Source organism: Aythya ferina, assembly GCF_964211825.1.
Source record: "Aythya ferina genome assembly, chromosome: 4".
In the NCBI taxonomy this organism is placed as follows: Eukaryota; Metazoa; Chordata; class Aves; order Anseriformes; family Anatidae; genus Aythya; species Aythya ferina.
The window spans coordinates 26,758,260-26,777,335 of record NC_140300.1 but is presented as its reverse complement, the minus strand read 5'-3'; the positions used below and the strand labels follow the sequence as shown (position 1 = coordinate 26,777,335).

The following is a 19,076-nucleotide window of genomic DNA, read 5'->3' as shown; positions in this document are numbered from 1 at the left end:
TTCTAATGCCATCTCTGGACAGAAATAAGAGTTTGAAAGAAGACTTAGCTTCATGGGCAGAAGAGGCCAAAAAAAAAAAAAAGAAAAAAAAAAAAAAAAGAAATAACATGACTATATACTACTTGATAACTTGGAAGCATTCCCCTTTCATTTCTTCCTACTACAAGGGAGGAATTTTAGGTCCTTCTCATATTCTTAAGCTCTCTGTTGTGTTTTTGTCTTGCCAAATGTCTCCTTAGTTGGCTTTTTCCTTGATTCAGAGAGTTTCTCTCCCTTCACCTAGTACATTAAGGCCTAGATTTTACTTCAAGTTTTGGAAATCATCAAGGTTTCCATTTCAGAAAATCAGCAAAATGTGTTTTGGTATTTTCTCTGTGTTGGGAAGATCTGAGGAGCTGGCCAGAGGAGTGGCAGCCATGTCAAGTTCCTGTCCACTCCCCCTTTGATGAAGGCAAAATATCACCTAACAGTCTCTCAGATGGGGAGCTGAGGAGTAAAGGGATCAGAACATGTTGTGTACAATAGATTAAAAGCAAGCACACAAAAAAGAGTCTGTATGAAAACAAAGTATTACAAACATAGAGAAAAACCCAACAATTGAGTAATTCAGGAACCCAGAGTGAAAAATGCTTTTTGGTTCCTTTCCAGAATCCCCAAGGTGAAAGACAGGTTTTTACTTTGTTTCAGTGAGTTTTGGAACAGGACCTAAATGACCCTGGTATCTAAATCATACATAAATCAGAAAAGATTTGTTCATCTTTTTGGGCTGTGAGCTGGAAGAAGAAGTGTATATATTGCTCTGGGGTAATAGACAAGGAAGGGGAAATACACAAATGGTTCTCTGTGAGATAAAAGAGTGCTTACGAGTGCAGACCTCATCCATCCTGTTAAAACCATTCATCTCTTGAAGGCTGTCCCCTGGAATCATATATTTATCTTTGTAGAATATTCAGCTTCACCTTTTGTCCCTCGGGTCACTCGTTTTCACCATCAACAGTGAAAGTGCTTTATTTCTCATGTATAAGTGAGCTAATAGGTCAGGGAGGTGACTGCTGAGAACTGTTCATGTGGACAGTGTATTAGCTAAGAAGTGTTTATTTCTTAGTGTTAATCTCACATACTCTGATGCCTGTGTCCTGCAGAGAAATATTTAGAAAGCCAATTATGTGTTAAACATCCCAAATGAGACACAAAGTTGACAAAATGTCTAAACAGGGACGTGCATATGGTTTAAATACTGACCTATTTGATAATAATGCTTAGTATTTATACATTTTACATTTTAAGCCACGGCACACATTTGCACTAATTAATACTTCAAACATCCCTGCAACATATGTAAGCCTTATCCATGATTTACAGAACAAGAAATTCATACACGGAGGTCTGTGGATAAAAATTTTAAATGCAGATTTGGGTATTTGGTCTTCACAAGATCTGGGTCACTCCTACTTGTAAAAGCCTTCATATGCGTTTATGCGCTTAATATTAGATACTCCTATTGGGAAGATTTGGCCTAAATGACTTATCCAAGGTCACAGAAATCAGTGGGAGAGCTGGGAAAGGAACTGAAGTGTCCTTCTTTAAACATAAAAAGCAACTGAGCCATAAAACTACTTCTGTTTTTAAGTGTATTATGCTTTGGGAATTTAATAATTACAATAATGAATTGATTTTGCTTTATTTCATGCTATTCTTGAATATTCAATCTAGTGCATAAGATGAGAGATACTGCAGCTGCACTGGATCAGTCCCATGGTATATCCAGACTAGCACCTGTATGACTGGGGCCAAGAGGTATTTCTAGTGGTGTGAAATACATGTAGTTTCAGTGGACTTGTCTATTTGAGGTACCTTCTTCCTAGGCTTTATCAGTTCTCCATCAATCCACACACTTAGGTAAAAGCAAGATGTTATTGTACTTCATTAATAATTGTTGTACTTTTATTTGGTATAAAAGCAGAATGCCCTTTATGCTGGATAAGAAATACTCCAAGAAAATTGAAAAGGTGAGGATCTCCCCAGAGCTACCTGCTCTAACTCTGAGGGTGGCTGTACTTTGAATCAATGACTTGCCTTTGATGAAACCATTGGATGGGAAGATGAGATTATACAGAGGACCAACTCAGCAGCTCCAGGCTGCTGAGACATCCTAGCCTGTTCAAAGCAAGTTTTGTCTGGAGGAAAAGGGGTTTGAGTGTCTGGAGGTAAAGGTGTTTGAGTGTCTGGAGGTAGGGGCCGCTTCATCATAGTGGTGCTTCTAGCTTTAAGAATGAGACTATAGACTGTGTGGAGAAGTTAGCTGGCTCCCTGTATAGCTGTACAGTGGGGTTGTCTCCCTCTTGTCCACTGAAGAGGAAATAATGCCCCTGCTAGGCTTACATACCTCCCTGCCTAAGTACTGAAGGAGATCTGGGAACCAGCTGTTAAAAGTGGTTAACAAGATACCTCACCTTGCAAATTAGCCTCAACTGCCATTGCTTTCAGTGGGAGGGAACAGGGCACCATGCTTTCCAAAGCAGGTCTCAGCCCCTTGCAAATGATATTCAGGTACACTTAAATTACTTGATGGAATGATGAATTTTCTTTTTCTTCCACCTGCTTATTTTATCAAAGTGTTCTGGGCCTGATGCTGCTGTCACAATGCCTGTAAGACAAAAACAGCCCCCTTGTGCTGCCCACTGCTGCCACAGCACCCTTCCCTTTTTGGTGATAAGATGTTGATGAGATAAAATTCCCCTCAGTAATTTTTTGAGACATGAGTAATGCCACTCCATGCAGCAACCACCAGATGGTAATGAAGAGCAGACTGGTTATGTGTCTTCTCTAGATTAAGTGTATTACCGTAATGGCAATTTTTGCCTTTGTAAGCAGAGATTACAAGTGCAGCTGTAAATGCCAATTTGCTCAGCTCTTTACAGACTCCTGGGTCACTGCAAAAGTCTGCTTAGCAGCTCTGTTTGCATAAAGAACTCATTGTGTTTGTTTTTATACTAAAGCATTTTAAAGGGGATGTTTTTCACCTGACACAAGTGCCTGTGTTATTAGCTGATAAGATTATTTGGTACAGATAATGCTATCATTAAAAGGAGGATTTTGACTGTAGTTGGTGTGTAACCATGCAAGCTATTTCTTGTAAGAAGATAAATGCAGAGCATTTTATGGTGAGTGTATGCCTTTCTCCTGCTGGAGCCATAATATTCCTCAAGATGTTATAAGATAAAAGTTGCATGTCTTCTAAGGCAGAAAGGAAGGTCTCTCTCTTAACGTGTGTGCTTGACATCTGCAAAGAGAGTGGCAGTGGGGAATGGGCTTCTTGTCCTCTCCCTGCAAACAAAACGAATGTGTCTTTACTGAGCATCACTGTCAGTGCAGAGGTGGTGCTGAGCACGGCGAACCACCCCCCAGCACAACGACAAGTGGGAAGAGCAGCACAAGCAGAGCCTCCTCAGTACTGCCAGCCCCAGGCTTGGGAGAATCAGAAGTCAGCCCCAACAGAGCTCGCAAGGTTCAGAAGTCCCAGTTCTGCTTCTCTCTGCCTGCAGGATTCAGGGGTCTTCCGCAGTACCTTTTAAAATACCTGGTTCAATTATGCAGGTTTTTCTCAACTACTTCACAACCCAGAGACTTTATGCTCTTGCTTTTAAAGATAAAAAAGGCTCACCTGCCTTCAAGAGACCCGGCAAGCCAGGCACCGTGCCAGTAAGAAGAAAATCACTAGAGCTGTTGCCACTGGCTTCAGCGTGAGTCAGCAGCCAGACCTATGGCTCCCGTGGCAAGTTTAAGTCATTCCCCAGGCATCTGCCCATGACTCACGTACTTCTGAGATTAATAGATGTGCAGTGAGCAGGAACACGAAGCCTTTCAAGGAGGGGGCTTGCTGGTGCCTCTGCTCTCCCACTGCCTCCGGGAACAGGCACCAGCAGTGAGATGCAGCTATCTTATCTGCCTCTGTGCCCCTTGCCCCTCTCTCTGCCCTGCGTACTGGCTCTGAAAGCTGCAGAAGGTTTGCTACTGTTGCTCAGGGCAACCAAAATTTTTGACACATTTTTCATTAAACTTGGCAGCTGTGACAGAGGAAGGCAGGGAGTAGGGTAGTGGTTTCCTAGATTCCTCCTCATAACCCTGGATACCCTGTCCTTCACACTGCTTTTAGAAAAAAATCTGTTTCTCCCTGCATGAAGAGATCTTCACATATTTTCTGGGGATGCCCATTTTAGAGTCAGAACTCAGGAGCCCTGCTTTATCCTCCACCCTGCCACTGAGGAGGTGGCTGTAGCCTGCCCTGCTGGCCCCGGTAGCACAGGAGTCCTGGTGCAGATATAACGTAGGTCAGTGATATGCCCAAATACATAAGTATGTATGCCAGGGTAGCAGCAGGGCTAGATGAGAAATGGAAGAGAGAGGTACAGGAAATCTGTAATGCTTTCTTGCTGAGGACATTTTTTGCCCCAGTTCCTACCAGCAGTGCTTCCACTAGCACTTTTCCAACGTGGTGTGTAGACTGGAGGTCCCCTTAAATACGAAGCTCACAGCTTACCTCCTTAGACATCCATGTGTCAATCACTAGAAGAATCCACATAAATCCTATTGCAATCAGTAATAGCAATATGTCCATGTGTATGCTTGTATATATATGCATGTATATATTTGGTACTCAAAGGATTTTCTAGCCTTATTCCAAGGTATCGAGGACATGTGTGTTAAAATAACCATGGTACTGTAGAACAGTCTTGTAAATACCATATGTCAGAGGAAAAAATATACAGCTAAATGCATGTCGGCATCAGTTCCTGCAGTTCCGTAGGAGTTCTGGCCATGGAAGTGAAGCAAAGCTGGGCCAGCTGAAGGTTACAGTTTTACATAGAGCTTATGCTGTGCTTTCAGAGGATAACTGAGGTGGTGACTAGAGAACTGAACTGGGACCCAGCGGACAGATATTAAGCAACTTACCTCTGTGGTGTCGGGTTACCACTTAAGCTTTTTTGTATCTCGGTTTCCAGCAAAATAAAAATAACAGTGCTTTCTGGTACCCAGTCCTTAGTCTTATCTAGCTAGATTACAAGCTCTTGCAAGAAGGAACTGCATCTGGTATCGTGTTGGCTATGATGCATTCAATAGGATCATTTTAAAACTGGAGGTAACTTCATGATCAGATATTGAAATAAGCTGGTGCAGTCTTGTAGTAAATGTACTAATGGCAGAATTACAGCGGGAAGGGAAATCTGGACTAGAAGAAGAGGGGCAAGGAGCTGCAGCATCTATTTTACTGTTCCCAGAGCAGAAATTAAATTGCAGTCAACATAGCTAGAACCCAGACTGCTTAAAAATAACCATATCTCTAGAGGTATAGTCAAGGCCCATAGTAAGCAGACTTCCCCACTGATACTTGTCCCTGAACAGAGAGTTCAGGCTTCTCTTGAGCTCCAGATTAAAGTCATGATAAAGCCAAGGGCAGGTGTATTTTCTGTGGGTTCCCACAATCTCTTTAATATGTGTGGATGTGAGAGAAGAGGTGAGTAAAAGTCCCTTGCACCCTTGAGGAGATGAAAGAAAGGAATCCTCTAGTTATCCATACTGAAAAGGTATCCGTTTCTTTTCTTGGTCATCTACCAAAAATGGAATTAGGGTATAAATTGTCCAAGGAATGGATTTTCTACCAGTAAGCTTTAAAAAGGATGCATGGGAAGACCAGCAGTTTGACCAGGACTGTAAGAAACTGTAGTGATATGGGGAGAAACTGAAAAAAAAATAAAAAATCTATAAAATCATTGACTTAGCTTTTCAGATAAAGAAACATGTAGGTGCTTGGCAGTAACCCCAGTTTTATCTCCTCTCTTTCCTAAGTGTTAGAGGCTTTTAACTATGTAATTTATAGTTGAGCATTAAAGATTTTCCTAGTCTCTTCCAAATAAGCTTGGCTGTCTTTATGGATTTGATGCCAGGACTAAATCATGTCAAAATCTGCAGAGTAACGAAATCTCCCAGGAAAAAGGTTACAAACTAAAATTTACCTGTAGAACCTGCAATATTGCTGAAGCCTATGGTTTACAAAAACCAGACCAAACAAACAAAACAACAACAAAAAAAACCTGAAAAGCTAGATAATGTTTCCACAAGAAAAGTACCAACTTTATTTTTGTTTCTACTTAATCTGATAGTAAAGTAGAAATGGGAAGAGTGATGATTTTTTTTTTCCTGCTTCTCTGTGTGTTGTGATAAATAAAAAATCCATCCATAGCTTTGGATAAAACTGCTTTTGAAGCATAGCCAGAATATCTGCTTCATCAAAAAGAATTAGGGGGGGTACATCAGCTTAGGGGCAGTAAAAAAAAAAAAAAAAAAAAAAAAAAAAGTCTATTTAAGTTATTCAAGTGCTTTCTGAGCATATGGTGCCAGGCAAAAATAGTCCCCTTCTTACAATAGTCCATGATGGGTGAGATATCTTGGGAGAAATCTTGGAAGAATTGGTGGTAAAAACTGGAGAAGCTGAGAAAATGCTGAATTCAGAAAACATATTTAGGGACCATCAATCCAGACTGTGACCACTAAAACCTTCTTCGAGTCATCAAGTTCTTTTAGAGATGATATAACCTAGAAATTCTTTGAAGTGATCAAAGACCATTTGAAGTAGTATTTTTAAAATTAGCGTATATCTGCTGGTGACAAATACTCACCCTGGGAGGTTTTGTATGTATCTATGCTACAAAGACATACAAAAGAATCTGGAATTCTCTCAAGATTTAGTTCAAAAATGTTGAAAAGTAGCCAGGGCAATGGATATACCAAAAAGCAGAAGCAAGTACTCAAAAGTAATATATCTGGCTTACAGGACTGGTTAATGTCTTTCTGAACTGTTTTATGTTCCCTTCAAGCCTAGTTTTGTAAAAGTTTCAGCAACATACAAATGATGCACTCATTCAGAGATTGCAGACAGCAGTCTCTGTTTTCAGTATTAATCCGAGTGAATTTTTGATAGTGCGGGATCTAAGGAAGATACAAACTGCTGATACCTTTAAGAAGTGTTTGAACTCATTTTCTAGTTCTGGAGAAAGTAATCTCTCATTTAGTTTTAGGACTTGTAGGAAGTAAATGCAGCCAAATAGCACCTGATCCTACATCAGTATAACCCGTGGCAGGCAGGATGTGATGGAATGGTACTATGTCTACCTTTTCTTATCAAAAACAGTCTGAGCATCTTCTTAGAAGCCATGAATACTTATTTCCTGGTGCCCTGACATGGTACGTCCACAGATCTTTCAATCTGTTACCTTTACTGAGAAGATATAAGATACCATTATTATTATTCTTTTGTTATAAAGAATCTGGGAATCATGCAAAGAACAGATCGGTTCCTAAAATCACTGGGAGGGGAATAACTGAGTTTCTTTGATCTCTACCTGTAGCGGTACTATCAGATCTGCAGCATCCACATTCCCTATCACTCCAGGCATGGATCTGAGAGGGGGTGACTGGTAACATTTCTCAGGACATTCACATGGAGAGATTATTACTGGTGAATACCGCTCAATTTTGCTATTTCAGTTCACACAGGTGTCTGTACATATGCAGAACGTAATAAAACAATCTAAACCCAAGGGTGTCCCCTGCTCTGCCAGGATGTTGCTGGCTTCCATCCACAGCAGCTGCTAGAAGAGGCAGTGCTGTAGAACTGGGTTTTGTTCTGTATCTGTGACCAGCCAGCAGAATTCTTCCCATTTCTGAATTGCCATCTATTGCTCTCCATTTAAATTTGTGAGTTTGGCTTCTGCCAGCAAAAATTTTTGAGATATTCCTAGATCAGATAATCTCATTGTTCTGCAGCAAGGGATGACTTTTTTTTGCAAGGGACAGTAAAACTAGCAATCCTCTTTACTGAAGGCCAGTTGCAAGTATTCCCTTGGCATAGTCCATGCAATAGCACGGGACAAAGACTAGTCCAGAAAAACAAATTACATCTGTTTATAGATAAAAAGTGCCTGATTAACTCAGGCAAATTTATCTGATGTGGGGAAATTAGACTCATGAAGAGCTGCTGATCTATCCCGCTGTTGTTCCTGACCAGATTGCAAATGGAGCCAGGGCAGTGGGCTCTTGCAGGCACATTGGTTCCCACCTGTGTTTGGAGTTAAACAGGCTGCTCCCACAGCATCATCAAGAGAGCTAAATGACCTTGGACATCCTACTGTCTGAGTTGTCTAAGCTTGTAAGTACTGCATGGAGCACGTGTGTTGTCTGTAGGCAGGCTGCCCACTATGTTAGGTTCCACAGAGCATTAATTGTTGCAACAAGACAGTAAGGGGATGAGGATCTAGCAGAACAAACAAACAAAACAAAACAAAATAAAACAAAAGATTTAAATAGAGAAGGAAAGGCTGGAGTAGCTGAAAGCCAATGAATTCCTTGAGCCTAGCTTTGGTCAGGACTTGGCTTAAATATCACAGCGCTATGGCTGAAGTAGTCATTCAGCCCTGTTTTTCAGTCTGTCTTGAAGGCATGGAGAATTCAGAGGGGATAAAGCTGTGAGCCAAAATAATCAGTACTTTCTATTGTGATAAGACCACCTTAGTGCCCAGTGCCTTTTCTTTACTAAGGAAGATGCAAAACAGATTGGTCGTACCTGGGAGGAGGTTTCCGATGGGTAATGCCTGCATTTCATCTGACAAAATATTAGAGAGAATAGAGTAGTAGTAATCTGCAGAGGCCTAAATGGGGCTTTTAAAATTGGAAGCAGAGCTGACTGCCTAGACAGAGGTTTTGTTGTTGTTGTTGTTTTCTTTTTTTTTTTTTTTTGAAAGATAAACAGCATCAGCAAACTAAATGTATTTGAAGCACAGCTTTAATTGTTTTTCAAAGGAATCAGCAAAGGGCACCCTAGCTGGAACAAGCTCTGAAGTACAATCAGGAAGATTTCAAGTGTCCAGTAGTTTTGAAGATAATCAGGCATTTCAGTGCTTGGAGATAGTGTAGCATAATGAATAAGGCTTTTTCATGTCAGCATAGGCAGGGCTGTAGTCTTGAAGTCAATTACAATACCTGCTCCATGTGCTCCTGCACGATGAACTTCACCGGCTTCATTAAAGTTGACACGCATACTGATTACCAAACCTAAACAACTCTGCGACACACCTGATCAGAAGGACAAGTTGTTTATTTTCAGTACCTGTTGTATTGGGGGAAAAACAGCCCGTACTCTTCTCTTCCCTCTCCCTCAAAGCCCCAACCATCCCAACGGTCTCTGACAGAAAAGCAACACTTTGCAGTGGGTTTTACAGCAAATTATGCAAGAATCCCTTGGACCTTGTATAATGGAAATTATTTGGGTCACCAAACCTGGCTGCCTAATTATAGGAAAGAAAAAAAAAAAAAATACAATGCAAAGCCATTCCCTTATTCTAGCATTTTTTGCTTCCAGAAAGCCGGGATAACCCACTCACTCCCATCCATTTCAGGTGTGTTTTAACCCTGCAGTCACATCTCTTTCCTCATCCCAGAGCCTGGTATGCCTCCAGCTGGTGTGGAGGGACCCTCCTGCTCCCAAACCCTCCTCGCAGGGCAAATTCTCTCTTTCCCTCCTGGTTTTGGTTTTGCTTCCCCCTCAGGGAGAAAAGAGGATCGGGACAGCAAAGACTTCAGCCCTCAGTCATGAGCAGAGCACAGAGGGGAGAGAAACCTTCTCCTCACAGACACCCAGCTCTGCCACCCGGGGCTCGGTTCGGGGCTCACCGGCCCCCTCAGGGCGCCCGGGGCCGAGATCCGCCTCCCCCCGCGGCTCGGCCCGGCTCCTCCCTCCCCGGGGAGGCCGCTACCGGGCGGACTCCTCGCCTCGCCTCGCCTCGCCTCGCCGGCCGCCCGGAGGGTGCCGAGGCGGCCCCGGGTGGGAAGAGCGAGGCGGGGCAGAGCGGGGCGGAGGCGGGAGCGGCGGGGCCCGGTGCCTGTTGCCCCGAGGGAGTTAACGGCGCGGGGAAAGTCGCCTCTCCTCCGCCCCTGCCCGCCGCCGCCGCCGCCTGGCAACCGGGGGGGAGCCGCGCATGTAGGGCCGCCGGGGGGCTGCCGCCGCCGTCCCCGTCCCCCCGCCCCGGAGCAAGGCGTTTAACGTGGCCAGGCGTGAAGTATGGCATGCAAAGATGGTTTCTGCCAAGGAGCCAGCCATCGCCATGTCCTCGGGTCTCTCCATCGCCCTCCTGCACTGCCTGTGCCTGGCGACCTGGTGAGTACCCCCCGGCGGCGGGGCGACCCCCGCCCGGTGCCGCCGAGCCGGCTCCCGGCGGCTCCTCTCTCACCCGCTCTCCCTCTTTGCCTCGTAGTCTCAGCGGGCCGCCGGGACAGAGCAAAAAAGAGGAGAAATTGTGGCCGGAGAATTTCACCAGCATCCTGAACAGCCTCCTGGATGGCTATGACAACCGGCTGCGCCCGGGATTCGGGGGTACGGCCGCCGTGCCCGCGGGCGGGGGGTGCGGGGGGCAGCGCTGAGTCCCCCGGGGAGCGGAGGGGAGAAGGGCCCGGTCCTCGGGGTGCTGCCGTCGTGCCGGAGCGAAACCGGGGAGCCGGCGTGTGTGGGCTTGGCAGGGAAGGGAGAAGCTGCCCCACAGCCCGGGGCCGGCGGATTTTGTCCCCCCTTTAAGTGTCGCGGATGGGGTCCGAGCAGAAGCGGGTCCGGGGCTGGGTACCGCGCTGCGGGGTCAGGTCGGGGGTGGGCGCCCTCCCTTCAGCGAGTTGGGGACGAGCAGCGCTCGGCTGCTCCGGGTCCAGCTCCGGTTTAGTAGTTAACTGGGGGTAGGAATCAGAAGCGGAGCGCCGAGTCTGCCCGCATCCGCCGTGTGGACTCGGGGTCCCGCTCCCCCGCGGTGCCCCCGGCTGGTCCGGCGCAGCTCGGTGCTGCTGAGCAAGCAGCCGGGCTCGCCGGTCGGTGTGGGGCGTGCTGGTCGCCTGAAGGGGCTCGGGACCGAAAATAACTGGGATCGGGATGGAATTCATTCCATTATCTGGCATGCCAATCTAAAAATACAAATTTAAAAGTTTTTTTAGAAAAGAGAGATGCTACAGCCCGTCTCATGATGCAGTAAGCCAGCAAGAACATCTTATGGGCTGCCTCTTCCTATACGGAATTGAATGAGATCCTTGCGTAGGTTTATGTTGCGAAATACTTTCTTCCTCCCCTGAAAGTACCTTCTTCATACACGTGATGCATCCACACTGACATGTATGCCAACGCATGCCATGTACTGGGCTCACATGCATGATCTTGATCATTAAAGGACAACAGCAAGCATCATTGATCACTTCTTTATTATTTTGGGTATATCGAATAAATGAGGCCTTCCATAGCTCAGTTTAAACGTTATGCGAGAATAAAGCTAAATTTATTGGAGCACCCCGAGGAGTCATTGAGAACAGGTAGCCTTTTCCATTTCAGTCTCTGCAGAGAGGTTACAGACACTTCTGCATGCGTACAAGAGATGTGCTATGTTTGGTATCATTTTAGGTTGAATGCCAACTAATTAGTCATCTTGCAAAGATGCTTTATGAGCATTATCAGATTTCCAAAATTAAACAACTACTAAATATGTGATGTGACATATAGTTTATGCTGATTTTTATTTCGATACAGTTGTCCTTTGCAGGATATTTTGCAAAAGTAGTCTTTCAGCAAAATGCTATCAAGAAGGAAAAGTTCCTTGTATCTCCTTGAACTTTCATAACTGCAGTATTGAAGTAGATGGCACAGGGAGATAAAACCTTCAGATTTCATCCTTAGGAGGGCACTTCTGGCTGTATATTTCACAAAATTGATATTTTATTGTTTCTTGCTTCTTCCTTACAATATCTAAACCATCCATCTTTGAGTTTTGAACTTCTAAGTAACACATGGAAAAAAATACTTCAATTTTTTAAACAATGCCTAGCACCCTAGCTCATTGCAGTGAGTTATCTTCACCTGATTTGACAGGAACAGCTTTTAACTAAAAACTGAAACCAACATAAATGTAAAGTTCTCTAAGTGGTCAGATCCGACCTTTTGACATAACTCAACAAGATGTGTGGATTAATTATTAAAATGTATACTGTCCAAATTCAATTTTCCCTGTATTTCTTGGGTTTTGCTGATAAATCTTTATGCCAAATGGGACTCACATATTGGAAATGGGTCACTCATTATTATAGAGCGTTGCAAACAAATGTCATAAGGGGTGGGAATATTTAGAGATGGAAAGTATAGTGTGCTTCAGTAATGCTAAAGCTGTGTCATTTTCTGATGAGCAGCAGAATATTTATTTTTGTTTTATTCTTGAAGCTGATTCACCATCTAGATTGCACGTGGCTCAAAATGAAACGAAAGTTTTATTTTAAGAACAAAAGGCCTCACAGAGGTTTGACCGATGCTGATTTTAAACTACAAATCGATGAAACCATTTCTAATTCTGGCAAAAGTGATGTTTAAAATCAGACTTGGGGAGCTAGCCAAATTATGAATTTTGCCGGCATATTTCAGAGTTATATTCCACAAATAACAATTCATGAAGATTTTTGCATGCAGAGCAAAGGAGGAAACATTAGATTTTAGAGGTTTCCTAAAACTGGATACAAATGACTAATTAGCACAATTGTTGGTAGCTATAAAGGAGAAGTGAAATCACCTGAGTGTGCTTACAAATGTAGTTACGGTCCCTCAGGAGGGTTTTCAACATCAGCGGAGTATGTGGAAGCTTGCCCTGGTACATCTTATGCAGGAACATAGCGTATGTTGAGGGTAAACAGAACTAAGTTCTCCATGTCACTTGATAGACATTGTGCATTACAAAGTTGCTTTATGAAACAGGTAAAAAAAAAAAAAAAAAAAAAAAAGTTGCTGTTACTTACTAATAATTGCAAGGTTTACTAGCATAATAAATAAAACCAGAAGAGTTCATGAAGAAAGTTATTCATGACTCTTTAAGTGGAAGCTCCCCTCAACTTTGGGGGATGGGAATCTAAACCCTTAACAGGAGCAAGAGAGAAGGAAAGAGACTTTGGCCAGAAGTTTAATTAAGCAAAGCAGAACAGGCAATTTTGTGTAGGGGGGGGGGGAAACAAACAAACAAACCTCAAGTGCTCTCAGGAAGACATTAAATGCATAGCAGCTTTGAATTTCAGTGGTGGGAAAGTATTTAGGGACTAAAGAAAAAAGTAACGCAGTGTAGTTTTAAAATGGTGTAGTGGAATTTAAGTCAGTTACATTCTGTACTCTCTGTGTGCCATTTTGCCATTATCCTGAATATCAGGATGCAGTTTGTAACGTGTGGATTTCCCAATCAAAACCACTGTTTATCTAACAGATCATAAGCTTAGGGTGTTTACAGAAGTTGCCTGCGGTGTGATTAATGAAAAGCATTATCTGCTGTAAAACTTCAGGTGTTACCCAGGTGCTATTTTTATTGAGCTGTAAAACTTTGAAGGAAGATCATTTCAACTTACGCCCTGACTCCAGTTTTCATCTGCTTTTTAAAAGTTTACATATGACACACAACGAAGGCAAACTCTCTAGAAAATTGCAAAACCTTGATTTTCTCCAAAAATCCATTACTTTTCCACGGGTGATTAGTTTCAAAATGGTTGTAGAACTCCAGATGACATTTTGACAGGAGCATTATTCACTTGACATAAAAGGCCTGAATCTGATTTGCCATTTTAACACTTCTATGGTTTTAGGCTTTACCTGAGGAATTCCTGATAGAAAGGCCTGACAGACCTGATTAAAACCTGTGCTGGATTAAAGAACCACAGAATGGTTAAGGATGGAAGGGACCACTGTAGGCCATCTGGTCCCATCTCCCTGCTCAGGCAGGGTGCCCAGAATAATGTCCAGGCAGCTTTTAAGGATCTTCAAGAAGGGACACTCCCCAACCTCTCAGGACAACCTGCACTTGGTCACCCTCACAGCACAGAAGTGCTTCCTGATATTCAGGGGGAACTGCTGGTGTTACAGTTTGTGCCTACCGCCCCTTGTCCTGGCACTGGACACCACTGAAAAGAGCCTGGCTCCCTCCTCTTTGCATCCACCCTTCAGGTATTTACACACAGTAATGAGATCCCCTGAGCCTCCCCTTCCCCAGGCTGAGCAGTCCCAGCTCCCAGCCTCTCCTTACACAGAGAGGCTGCAGTCCCCTCAGCATCCTGATGGACCTCTGCTGGACTCTCTCCACGTATGTCCACATCTCTCTGGGGAACCCGCAACTGGACTTAGTGCTCAAGGTGTGGTCTCACCAGTGCTGAGTAGAGGGGAAGGATCACATTTTGTTATATATGTATATATTATTAAAAGGTCATAACTTTGCAATGTTATGATATCTTTTAAAACTTTCATGACTTGCTAACTCACTTAAGCCTGTACTTAGCAAAGCAAGAAGAAATGAGATGACTGAAGTGAGAGGGAAGAGCATCACTCCATATTCCTGTGTATTTGCTAATTCTAATAAATTTTTCTGCTAGGCATGCCTTTAATCTTGGGCAACTTGCTTTTTGTTCAGACCTAAGAAAGAAGGTGTTTTATGGCTTGCCTGCTGCTCAAGGCTCTTAGGTTGACTGAGAAACCCACTCATGTTAGGTCTTAAAAGCCCCTTCTGAGGCTGACAGTATTGCCCTCAGCATGTTCCTATCTCTTTGTGGTGTGATTGCCCATAAGTCAGTGAAGACTGGAGAAATCTCTGCTCTTGAATCTGTTTATTTGTGTGAGGTGCAGTCTGGCACAAAGTGCAAGTCTTACTATCAGCTAGTGAAGTGGTGATAGCTCTCCACCTTTCTGTTCACGAGTTGCTGGCATGCTGGCTCATGAGTAGAAGGAACAGAACCACGTTAGTTCATTTTCCTTTTTCTTTTCTTCCTCTTTTCTTACTCTTTCTCATGATCTTGTGTTTGTGAAAGTGCAGCTGAATACCTGGTGAAATTACATATGTTGGCTATCATCTCCCCTAAGTAAAGTATGGGACAGCCTCTCTGCCCCTAGTAGGCTGTGTAATGTTCAGCATATGAACATTGTTACTGAAGAGTTTCATTTCCTTTCAAGGCAAAATGGGTGAGTGTAGTCAAGAAATACATGCAGGATAAATTTGAAGAGCAAAGACATCTTTTTTTTTTTTTTTTTTTTTTTTTTATAGAATAGAACTATATCTACATGATTAAATGCTCTTATTAAAAAAAAAAAAAACTCATGCATACTTTCAAGGTCCCATTGCTCAGCATAATAGATTCTGTAATACATTTTTTTAAGGTTGCAAAGGGACTGGATGTGAGCAGTGTAAAGTGAAGGTTATCATTTCTTTCCTCAGGCACTTGTCCAGTTTTCCTCAGCTGGTGAGCGCAGATGACTCAAAGGCTTGTTAACAGGATATGGTGTTATATACCTGTAGTTGCCTGATCTGAATTTGGCCCAGGTTTGTAATGCTTGAAGTCATTACCATCTGTCTGTTGTTTAGTGACCTGCATAAAATTAGCTGATATTCTTGGTCCAGTCCTTAGCAGACAGGTGTCTACATCATGGGAACTGGCATGAGTGTCAGCCTTGTTGGCTGCCTTAGCAGAGAGTAACTGCTGAACAGGCAAAGAAACAGAGTAGTCTCCTCATTTCTGGAGGTATGTTTTTTTATTTACAGGGTTCAGACATGCTGATGGATGAATGTAAAAGTTACTGTGTGCTGTCACATTTGTTATATTTATCTGTGGATAAAGAATGTAGCACAAGTGTTTGAATTCCACATTCATTTTCAGAAATGCCCTACCTAGGTGTTCTGAGTACCCAACAAGAATTTCACATATAGCAGGGGTCCTCTGTTGTAGAATTAAACAAAGAACATGCTTCATAGAATCTTTTTTTTTTTTAAATTGAAAGATAGCAATCATAAGCAGCCAACAAGAATTTAGAAAAGGCACCAAGTCTTTCACATATAGTTCTTAAAAAAAAAAATAAATAATGTAGCAACTACTTCCTCCTTCCCCCCTTTTTTAGATGTAGCTGTAGGAACTGATGTAATGTAGTTTCACGTAGTTTATGTATCCTGGGACTGATCTCATAGCAGTGGCAATAGCTGCACTTAACATTTAAACTGTAGTTTGTGTGTCAAAACCTTTGTACAGACTTGTTTGCTAATGTTCCTGCTTGGCAGCATGACTCTTGATGGCGAAATTTGCAATGTACAGAGAGCCTGTGCAGGATTTGACTGTTTACATATAGTGGAGATCTCTGCAGTGACAGTTGCCTATGGAGACGAGGGGATAATGGAGCCCAAAGTCTTTCGCTGGGAGCTGTGCTGCAGTTCAACCCATATGTTGGCATGCAATGCATGGGAGAGCTGTCTTATGTTCCTGTTCGCAGGGTTAGGGCCTGGCATCACTTCTGCAACCCACATGCAGCATCTCCACTGAACGCTGAACTATTCTGGCTTTTTTGCAGGGGTTGCTTTTAATCCTGCCTGAGCTTCTTTAAAATATATTATCTTGCAAGCGGTGATTCAGACTTAACCGTTCCCACTGCAGTGTGTAGGACTCTCCTCCTATTTCATTGACATAAAAATACACACCAGTATGTTATAAATAGTTCTTCAGTGTTCCTGAAGATTTATGGTGATTAGATGCTTTCTGAACATCCATTGAAGGATAAACCCAAATGGTCATATTTAAAATTAATTGGCCTTCTTACAACTCCCTGCATTTTATTGCTAGTAGTGGAAGGTGAAGGTTTCTAATAGGATCTTCTGCTTGCACAGCCCGAGTTGATTAAGTGGTGCAACATGCTCATTTCAGAGGGCTGCTTAAATCACCAGTAAAAGTAGGTTAGGTGACTATAAATCACCTCCTCGTTGACAGGAATTCCCATGATTAGTAATAATTAGGAAAAAAGAAAAAGACATGACTCACTCTTTCTACCCCCACTATTGTTACGTACTGGAGTTATGTTTTCTCCTACAAGGAGAATATGATGTCACCATAGGTGGTCCTGGGTTGGCGTTGAGTACTGTGATGTGGTTAAAAATCCAGTGGTTGGCATTAGCAGTTGAGGACTGACAATGTCGGGAAAGATGTGAAGCATGATGGGGCTACGACTTTGGGAAAAGCATTAGAGAGATGATCAGTCTCCACTGTCCCTTGCAATTATCTTCTCTCCTACCAAATGTCTTAACGCTTACCACAGTTTCGTATGCAAAGCAGGGATTTGCATATCAGTACTAGGTGGATGTATTTGTTCTGTTATGATACATAAAATGTTTGTAGATCCTCATTCCTCTGACATTGTCTAGTGGCCTAAAAATGTGAATTTTAACATTTATTTCATCATTGCACTAACATTGTGTCAGGCATTCAACCAAAACTAAACTTTAATTTCAACCTTATTTTGTGGCTTATTTGTATGTCCTCCTTCCTTCTGTCTCATGAGTCCTACTAATAAATAAAGGTTTAAGAGCAGAATAGCAGTTGCTAGAAGACAAAACTTTAGCATAGTTTTAGTCCTATGTTGCTCCTATTCAGTTTCTAGTGGTAGTAAATCATAAGCTTGCTGATTTTGAGGTTAGTTTCCTGGTCTTAGGTCTCTCCATCTTTCCAAGAAACTCCAAAAAATAAACTTGCAAAAAGACTCTGAACACTTATTGCTTGTGAAGCTGTAATGATTTAATAAAACAGAAGAAATCAATGTCCGAGGAAAACCAGCTCATGCCGATGGGAAAAATCTGCCTCTTTGTTCAATTCAACAGTTATGAAATTACAGTGTTCTGTGAGGTAAAGAAATGAAGATATCATAAAGAAAAGCAGTAAAAGGTGGTTTTATTTTGTTTTTAGGAATATGACTTTTAGTATTTTCTTATTGTTGGGTAACAAAGACTTATTTCTGTATTTTCCCCCTAGAGCAGTCTGCAGCAATGTCTCTTTTTCATTTCTATAGAACTTGGATTTCAGAAACATTTCAAATTTGCTAGATGAAATAAAGAAATATTTTGTGTATATATATGTATTTAAACCCAAAGTAGCTTACCCTAGATAAATAATAGTCTGGTGATTATGGGAAATTTGAATCGCCTGTGTTTCTATGTGCAAGTATGATTGAGTTTTTCTCACCTATTTTTTTAATGCTGCAGGTGAAAGTCTTCACTTCCAGTATTTTGACAGCTCTTGCGTGATTATTTTTTTTTTTCTGATCTCCTGGAGCTCTCCATAAATAATTATATTGTGGAAATTTCATTGGACTACATTGGCAGTGAAATGAGTGGTCTAACCACTCGTGGATTTCTGTGCCCCGATGAACACATAATTACTTGTAGAAAGGGGAGCAGCTTCCATTTGACATGTTTAGAAGAGCAGAATGGTATAAAAGTGTGTTATCTGGAACTGGGGAAATGCTTCTTAAAACCTTTTCAAGACAGACATGCTGAAGGATCCAACTTTCCAGGGACCACTGAGCTACCAACTGTTGTAGGGTGAATTTTCTTAAGATTTTATCTTGAAAAAATGTCCTTCTGTGAAACTGTTAACTTCCAGCAAGGAGTCTGTTTTTTGACATTTAGCTGAAAAAATCTTAGCTGTTCTTCTCTACATAACTTGCAAACTGTTTAGTGAAATAATTTTGCATGGTTTTATTTTACTTTTTGTTCACAGTTTGACACTTGTTCTAGGTGCAAGAAATATGGGTTTCCTGTTTTCCAGTTGCTTATCTTTTTCTCCTTTTAACATTTGATTCAAAGTCATGTCTGTGAACAGTGATTTTTTTTTTTTTTCTTTCCAAGAGGCACATATTCTTCTGCTTCAAACAGTCTTAAGTCTTTCCTCTTTTCATATTTAGATTCCAAATACTACGATAAAGCCTGAATTAACAGACTTGAACCACTTATCCTCTTCAGAAATTTGAGTTGCAGGAATGTAGAAACTGTGGTTGTTTTTTTTTTTCCAAACAGGTATTGGTTGGTAGGAACACCAGTAGATTTTTATTATTATTATTATTTTTAATTTATAATGTAAGTTCATTACCTGAATTAAACCATTAGCTAATGCTTTGATTGCAGAATCATCATCATAACTGGTAATAATTAGTAGTTTTCTAGCCTTTTACATTG

General features: G+C 42.1%; 1 protein-coding gene across 2 annotated transcripts in view; it reads left to right on the top strand.

Annotated features, from left to right (window-relative positions):
• The first annotated feature begins 9,880 nt into the window (after positions 1-9,880).
• The window catches only part of GABRA4 (gamma-aminobutyric acid type A receptor subunit alpha4), a 47,116-nt gene continuing 37,920 nt past the window's right edge, over positions 9,881-19,076 (top strand). Inside the window, exons 1-2 of one of the 2 annotated variants that reach the window (XM_084518610.1) lie at positions 9,881-10,210; positions 10,308-10,426. In XM_084518610.1, the coding sequence (XP_084374736.1) occupies positions 10,128-10,210; positions 10,308-10,426 (202 nt within the window). In that variant the 5' untranslated portion in view covers positions 9,881-10,127. Of the gene's footprint in view, positions 10,211-10,307; positions 10,427-15,380; positions 15,610-19,076 lie in introns of those variants that run through there. The other variant, XM_084518611.1, reaches the window with a different exon arrangement.